At 54.3% G+C, this 7,538-nt stretch overlaps 1 protein-coding gene and 1 long non-coding RNA gene across 2 annotated transcripts in view; both read left to right on the top strand.

Moving 5' to 3' along the window:
• The window catches only part of LOC114008160 (uncharacterized), a 2,534-nt gene extending 2,067 nt beyond the window's left edge, over positions 1 to 467 (top strand). Inside the window, exon 2 of the long non-coding RNA XR_003549720.1 lies at positions 16 to 467. This is a non-coding gene — a long non-coding RNA (uncharacterized LOC114008160). The remainder of the gene's footprint in view (positions 1 to 15) is intronic.
• Positions 1 to 7,538, top strand: part of PNPLA3 (patatin like domain 3, 1-acylglycerol-3-phosphate O-acyltransferase) — a 24,541-nt gene that overhangs the window by 13,649 nt on the left and 3,354 nt on the right. Inside the window, exons 7-9 of the mRNA XM_027772708.1 lie at positions 1,976 to 2,242; positions 6,204 to 6,357; positions 6,478 to 6,544. Coding sequence (XP_027628509.1) covers positions 1,976 to 2,242; positions 6,204 to 6,357; positions 6,478 to 6,544 — 488 coding nt within the window. The remainder of the gene's footprint in view (positions 1 to 1,975; positions 2,243 to 6,203; positions 6,358 to 6,477; positions 6,545 to 7,538) is intronic.

Raw genomic sequence — 7,538 nt, 5'->3', positions numbered from 1 at the left:
GTTCTCACGTCACAGGTGTTGGGTGACAGTGCTGTGGTCTGAATGGTGGTGTGTGCTCTAACGTCACAGGTGTTGGGCGACAGTGCTGTGGTCTGAATGGTGCTGAGTTCTCACGTCACAGGTGTTGGGTGACAGTGCTGTGGTCTGAATGGTGCTGAGTTCTCACGTCACAGGTGTTGGGTGACAGTGCTGTGGTCTGAATGGTGGTGTGTGCTCTAACGTCACAGGTGTTGGGCGACAGTGCTGTGGTCTGAATGGTGTGTGTGTTCTCACGTCACAGGTGTTGGGTGACAGTGCTGTGGTCTGAATGGTGTGTGTGTTCTAACGTCACAGGTGTTGGGCGACAGTGCTGTGGTCTGAATGGTGCTGAGTTCTCACGTCACAGGTGTTGGGCGACAGTGCTGTGGTCTGAATGGTGGTGTGTCCCGGTTCCTACCACATTCTTACCCCGCGGGGTGTTGGTGTTGGGAGGTGGGGCCTAATGGGGGCCCTCATACAGGATCAGCACCCTTATAAAGGAGGCCCTCGAGAGGTCCCCCTCCCAAGATGTTCCACCATCTGTGGACACAGAGGGCACTGTCTGGGCAAGCCCCCTCATAGCCACCGCGATTCCTGCAGGCACCTTGACCTTGGGCTTTTCGGCTTTTAGAACTGTGGAAAGTAAGTGTGTGTGTGGCTTTGGCTTTTGTTTGTTTTGTTTTTATTGAGAGAGACAGAGGAAGTTTTGGTTGTGCCTGGCAGTGCCTCACTGCCCCTACCCCAGCCTCCCAGCAAGCCAGGCACAGGCATGTGGCACCACTCTGACCTGCTCAGGCCGCTCCAGGAACCAAACCGGGCCTCCCGTGTGGCCCCGGCCTCACACACACTGTATCACTCGGGTACCATGGTTGGGGCTTTTAATTTTTTTAATTTTTTTTATTTTAGATGTTAATTCAGGAGAACCGGGCATTTTAGTTATGTTTTAAAGTTTATTTCTTCTGAGAGGAAAAAAAGAAAGAAAGAGACTTCTGACAGGGTCTTTATTGTTTATTCTTCTTAGAGGGATTTTTGCTGTAGGGCATGTGCACTCTCCAGAGAGACAGAGACAGAAAGCGAGAAATCGCCCCCCAGGGAGAGTAGCCACACCGCAGTCCCTTTTCCGCCATTCACCTTTTGGAACTTCAGGCACACACATACACGCGCCCGGAGTGAGTTTTAAGCTGCCGTGTCCGGGACTCGAACCTCAGTCAACTATGTGGGAGTCCAGTGACGTAACCATTATGCCATCTGCTGGTCCCCTAACACGGTCTTTATGCCACAATCCACTCCTAGTCTTACCAGTCAAGATCATGGCTGGTGTGTACGGGACGTGCCCGTGGCGTGTACAGGACGCTGACGGATGGCTTCCCCCGGTAGCCTCAGTGTAGCAGCGTGTAGTGTTACACTGCACCACGGGGGGCCGAAATCTTTCCAAGCCACCAGTCTGCGGTGTTCTGTTACTAGCAGCCTGGAGGGAATGAGTCAGACGGACAGACAGGTAAACCCACAGACCAGCTTCTGAGTCGTTTGGAGAAATTCAAAGACAATGAGGCAGAATTCCTGGCCCTTGAGCTGCTAACGCTGCCCTGGTGAGGGAAATCGGAGGCACTGCGAGGCTGAGATTCGAGGCACTGTAAGGCTGTTGGAAACATAAGGCGGGGTGCCAGGAGGAGATGGATGTAGCTTGAGGGGTGCAGAGGGGGCACGGGGCCTTCGGCTACTCCAAACACAGTGGCCAGTTGGAGAGAGGTGCTCCTGTGTGCTGAGGCTGTGCTGGGCTGCAGTCCCCATTGGGTCTTTGCACCTCCCCATGAAAGGAGCAGCCCTGGACCCACCTCCCCAGCTTGCATTCGTGAACGCACCAACACTGGCTGCCGGGTTAGTGCACTCTCAGGGTTCTGAGCACCCGCAGGGTAGGGTGGTTGCTCACACTGAACCTCCACACTGTCTCGTGCAGCCCTGAACAAAGCCATTAAAGACAGAGGCGGGTACATGAGCAGGGTGTGCGACCTGTGGCCCGTCCGGATCATGTCCTACATGATGTTGCCCTGCACCCTGCCCGTGGAGTCTGCCATCGCCGCTGTCTGTGGCTTTGTGACTTCCTCAGGGCTTGTGGGGAGGTTAAACGAGGTCAGAGGTGGAGGGAAGGCCCTTGCCCGGGCCTGGCTGACAGGCTCTCAGCGGCACCCTGAAAGTTGGGCTGTCCTTACCGCCATGTGCCCCTGTAAGTCAGTGCAGGCTCAGAAATGCCCTGAGCACTCCTGGAGCTGGCAGGGCCATGATGGAGCAGCCAGTTTAGACTCTGGAGGTTGTTGGGGAAACCGAGGCTCAGAGAAGTTGGGATCACAGTGCTGAGGTCACAGAGCTGGCAGGTCCCTCCTGCCCTTTCGGCCTGTTTCCCTTTCAGACACAGGAGGTGGCAGAGCGGAGGGATTCTGCCTTTTCTCCAGCACAGTGTGTTCATGTGATTTGGAGTCAGGCGTTAGGACATCCCAGTGGAGTGCCAGAGTGCTCCTCAGCCTGCTGGAGGCGGACTGCCCCAGTTCAATTCCTGACTGCACCTCAAACCACTGCTGTGGGACCCGGCACAACCAGACTCACCTCTGCGGCAGCACATCTAGGAGGTGGGAGCAACTCAGTCCACATTGTGCTGCTAACAGAAAAACGCCGACCAGCAGTTAGCGTAATGACTGTGTCGCTGAATTCCCATGACTGTGGTTTGAGTCCTTGACCCAGTGGCTCAAACTCACGCTGGGTGCATGTTCGTGTGTTCTCAAGATCTCGAGAGGAGAATGGAGAAGGGACTGTGACGTGGCCATCCCCCCTGGGAGTGATTTCTCGCTTTCTATCTCTTTCTGGTGAGCTCACGCGCTCTACAGCAAAAAAAAAAAACCAAAAAAACAAAACCTCTCAAAAAAAAAAAAGAAAAGAAAATGGTTTTGTTTATAAAACTCACCACTCCAGTGACCAGGAAGTCCAAGGGCACAGGCTTGCTGCAAGACGGAGGGGAGCAGAGGACGGCGGGTGCCCACGGAGGGAGCTGGGCGGCTGTCCCTGGTAGCAGCCAGCTCTCACAGAACCAACCCTTTCTCACATCGAGTCTCACGGGGCATCACTAACCTATTCACAAGTGTCCCCTCCACAGTGCAGTCACCGTGAGCCAGTCACCACCCCTAGCGTCACCACCTCCCACACCAGATTCCAAAACATGGAGCTTTGGGGACGAACCTGATTCAGCCAGACCGAGAGCATGGTCAGGAGACTCTGAGGGCCCAAGCAGCCAGGTAGTGAAGTAGCTGATTGCTGCTTTCAGATAAGGGTAGCGAAAGTTAGCTGACTGGTACGAAGATCCTGGGCTTTAGAAATAGATGGAGTTTCTAAGCTGTGTGACCTCAGGCAAGTCTCTCAATTTCTCTGAGCCTCAGTGATTTTATTCTGTTCAGTCTAGATCATTGTCAGGAAATGAAAGGCACTTGGTTAAAAAATGAAATTACTCTGGTCTTACTGAAAAACAAAAATAAAAACAAAAACTTGAACCAAGAGGCATTGGGAATGGGGTACAGGACCTGCAGGGACTTGAGGGTTGGGAGAATCAAAGAGCTTGAGAGCACAAGGCGGTGGCGGTGGGTGTGAGAGCTGACCTGCCTGCTGAGAAGAGGTCACTGCCCCCACCCCCCAACGCACCCCCCGGGTACCCCAGGTACTTGGCCCTGGACTTGGCCTTTTAACTTGAGCTATGCAAATAATCTCAGATTCCAGGCTCTTCAAAGAGTGGGATTTGGATTCCTAGGGAATTGCTCTCTAAAAAGGACAAAGGAGGGAGCTAACCCACCAGCAGTTGCTTTTTATGATGATCTGGAAGAGCTGGCCCTGCCAGTTGTACGGGCCCCTTGAGGTGTCCTCTGTCCTCAGCTCCATCTGGATGGGTGCCCCGGATGTCTGCCACATGGCCCCATCCTGCCACCTCCCTCCCAAACTCACGGCTTCATGGACTCCTTATCTGCCTTTTCCTTAGCTTAATCGCCTGCCTTTCTAGAGTGGGGTCAAAAGGAAGTAAGCATTTTGACTTGATGCATATTAAAGGGTGTGTGCTTTCAATTCCATCTGATTGGCAGGTTGTAGGGTGTTGCCGAAAGTCATCGTCTCTCAGAAAACTGAGACATAGTGCCACCCAGAGTTGGTAGTGGGGAGTCTGGGGCCAGTCAAATTCTCACTTCTTTGCAGGGTGAATGCTTTTAGGACTTTCTCTTTGTCTCTCATGGTCGGGAATTTCATAAGGCTGCGTCTGGATGTCTTTTTTTTCCCTTCACTCATTCAAGTGGATAATCACTGCGGACTCTTTCAGTCTAAGCCTGTTATCTTTCTAGCTCCGGGAAATTGTCTTCTCTTGTTATTCTATGATTTCTTTTCTTTTTTCCTCTTTCTGAAGCTCTTACTAGTAAAGTATGCCTACTGGCTTAAATTCCTCTCTCTCTGACTTGCTCTTTTTTCTATATTTTTCATCTCTCTTTTTGCCTCTGTTCTGATAGACTTCCTCAAATTTTGTCTTTTAGTCTTACTCTAGTTTTTAATTTCAGCAAATAATTTGGTCTCTAAGAGTCCTTTTCTAGTCTCTCCTTGTTATTTTTTTTAGTGTTCTGTTCTTGTTTGATAGATGTAATATTGTCTTAGACTATTTGCTGCTTTCAGAATGATCTTTTCTTGGCTCAGTTTTTCTATTTGTCTTCGTCTTTCTCTCTCTCTCTCTCTTTTTTTTTTTTGAGAGTTTTTTGCTATAGGGCATGTGCACTTACCAGACAGACAGAGAGAGACAGAGAGACAGAAAGCGAGAAATCACCCCTCAGGAGGGATGGCCATGCCACGATCCCTTCTCTATTCTTCTCTCGGGATCTTGGGCACGCACACACACACGCCTGGCGTGAGTTTAAGCCACCAGGTCTGGGACTCGAGCCGTGGTCGACTACTACATGGGAGTCTAGCTACATAGCCATTACGTCATCTGTTGGTCCCTCGTCTTTCTCTTTTATGCCACTCATTCTTGGCCTGTTCCAGGTGGCCCTCAATTCCCATATGGACACAAAGGATGGAGGGGCTGGGCTCCTGTACTGTGGCTTCCAGCCAGGTCTCCTCCCTGCATAGCAGCATGGTGTGGTAGGAGTAGGTATATCACCTGGCAGAACTCCCAGGTGGTGACTGCCAGGCTGGGGGGACTTCTGCTGCCAAAAGAAGGAGGTCTGTTTGGAAGGCCACTTCTTTACCAAAAGCTTTTCCTCTCCCTGGAGGGTTAATTGAGCCCATCAGGCCTTGCTCTGGTGGTAAACTCCAGCTCTGCAGGTTGGGGGTGGGGGGGTCAGGCTCTGCCTGTCTCATCAGCCCCACACCCGCCGCCTTGGGCCCAGTAATCTGTTGAAGTCTCTTGCTCACTGGAGACCCTGCCAACCCGCCTCCTTTCTCCTTGCTCTTCTACACCTATCACCTCTTGTCTGTGCATGTGCTTTGGGATTTTATCCATGACACACCAAATGGACGTGTATCAAATGTGTGTGCGTGTGCACACACGTGCTGGAGTCCTGGGGGCTCACTTTGCGCTCCAGTGTTTTCCTCCCATTTAGCAAGTTAGTCTGGCATGTCCTTCAGTCCATCTCTTAAAGTCCAACCCCTCCTTCAGAACTCAGCCCCTCTTCTTCCTTGAAGGTTTCCAGATTTCCGCTACACCCCCTCCAGAATCAGTCTCTTCCGCCCCATGCCCTCCTAACCCTGGGTTGGGCTCTATGTTTTTGTCAGAAACATGTGAGGGTCCTTTTAGTGGCTGGGGTATTAGAAGTCTCGTGCTTCTGCTAGACTGGCCAGAGACACAGCCCGCAGGCCTGGGAGCCAGGGCAGGCCTTGACCGCGAGGCTCTGGGGAGCAGCTTCTCTGTGAGGGGGGAGCTCTGGCAGACCAGGGCCTTCCCCTTGGTTCTCATGAGTCCCATGGGCTTTCTCGAACCAAGAGCAGCCTCATTTTCCTGGAGGGACTATGAGTGGGCTGTCTCTGTTGTAACCTCCCAAATTCACCTCTGGCAATTCGTCAGACGGGGTGAGAGGTGCCGCTGGCAGCTCCCAGACACGGTTGTAGGACAACTGCTTCGTGTCTAGTCATTGTCGCGCTTTGGTTTCGGCTGGTCTCCGTGCTGATCCGATGAGTGCTCGCGCGTGCCTCGTGCTCACCGCGGGCCTGGTCTCGCTCCCGCAGACTGGTGATGTGGCTCCCGGATATCCCTGAGGACCTCCAGTGGCTGCAGTGGGCAACCTCCCGAGTGCTCACCCGCATGATGCCGTGCCTGTTCTCCTCCTCCAGGTAGATGGTTTGGCTGTGGGTGCGTGGGCCAGTGGGAGGCTCCCATCTGCGCAGGTCACATCCGGCATTCTAGGAACATCTGAATGCCTGCCCCTGGGTGCAGGCCCTGCCCTGTGGGAGGCAGCTGAGTCAGTCAGAGGCCCCTGTGCAGCTGCTGAAATCTGCGACCCTGACCTCCCTGCACAGGGTGGGGAGCCCGGTGTCCATGGCAGAGGAGGAGAGAGCGCCAGTGTAGAGAAGGCCAGGGCAAGGGGACAGGGTCAAGACTGGGGAGTGCCTTCAGCACCCGGAGCGGGCAAGGGTATGGCAGGGTGCTAGGAAGTGAGATGTAGGAGTGAGGGCCAAGGCAGCCCAGGCCTCTCAGAGTGGCCTCGGGGGGCGAGGCCTGCCAATACAGGGGCGTTGTCCTCCAACCGGACTTTCTGAACCACAGCCTCTGAGTGGGGCCTGGCTACTTTCCAGATTTCGAAACCTCATCCAGAATAAGGACGGCCTTGCTGCAGTGACTAGGGGTGGGCCTTGTCCTGAAAACCGTGGCCCTCGGTTTCCTCATCTGTTCAGTGGAGACAGTTCTTGACCCCCACGGGGTTTCCGCGAGGTCCCAAGCTCGGTGCTGGGCTGGTGGTGGGCACTCAGGTGGGGCCTCTGCTGCTGTTGGAGGCAGACAGGGAAGGGTTCAAAGGAGGGGTGTGAGGCTCCTTTGCACGAGGAAGATGGCTGTGGGCTCTGAGGGGTGGAGCTGAGCCCGTCAGCAGCAATCTCTCAGTGACAGGGCTGCTGCCCTGGCCCGGCAGGATGAGGGGGCCCTGTGGGATCAGCCCTGGATCCAAGGAAGTGTCGGTTACAAGCCTGAGAGGGGACAGCCGGGTGGTGCTGGGTAGTGGTACCAGGCAGTAGAGCATGCCCTGGCATGCAAGAAGCCTAATGTGGAGGAAGCTGATAGGCCCCGTCAGGTTGGGTGATGACTGTGGGTGGCTATTGGGGTGGCCAGATGGTTGGGAGGCCACAGGCTGGGAGAGCTGGCACAGTGACATCAGCCCAGCGCTGAGGGCTGGAGGCAGCCGTGGCTCTGGGCTGGGCCACCTGCAGAACCAGGGAGTGTGGGAGGCGCGCCCAGTGGCTGGCAGTGTCAGTCCCTCCTTGCTGAGGCCGGGAACCTCAGATGGGACCAGGAACAGCTG

Source organism: Tupaia chinensis, unplaced genomic scaffold, assembly GCF_000334495.1.
Source record: "Tupaia chinensis unplaced genomic scaffold, TupChi_1.0 Scaffold000294_1, whole genome shotgun sequence".
Taxonomy (NCBI): Eukaryota; Metazoa; Chordata; class Mammalia; order Scandentia; family Tupaiidae; genus Tupaia; species Tupaia belangeri.
The sequence above is the reverse complement of the archived record's forward strand: the minus strand, read 5'-3'. Positions and strand labels throughout refer to the sequence as shown.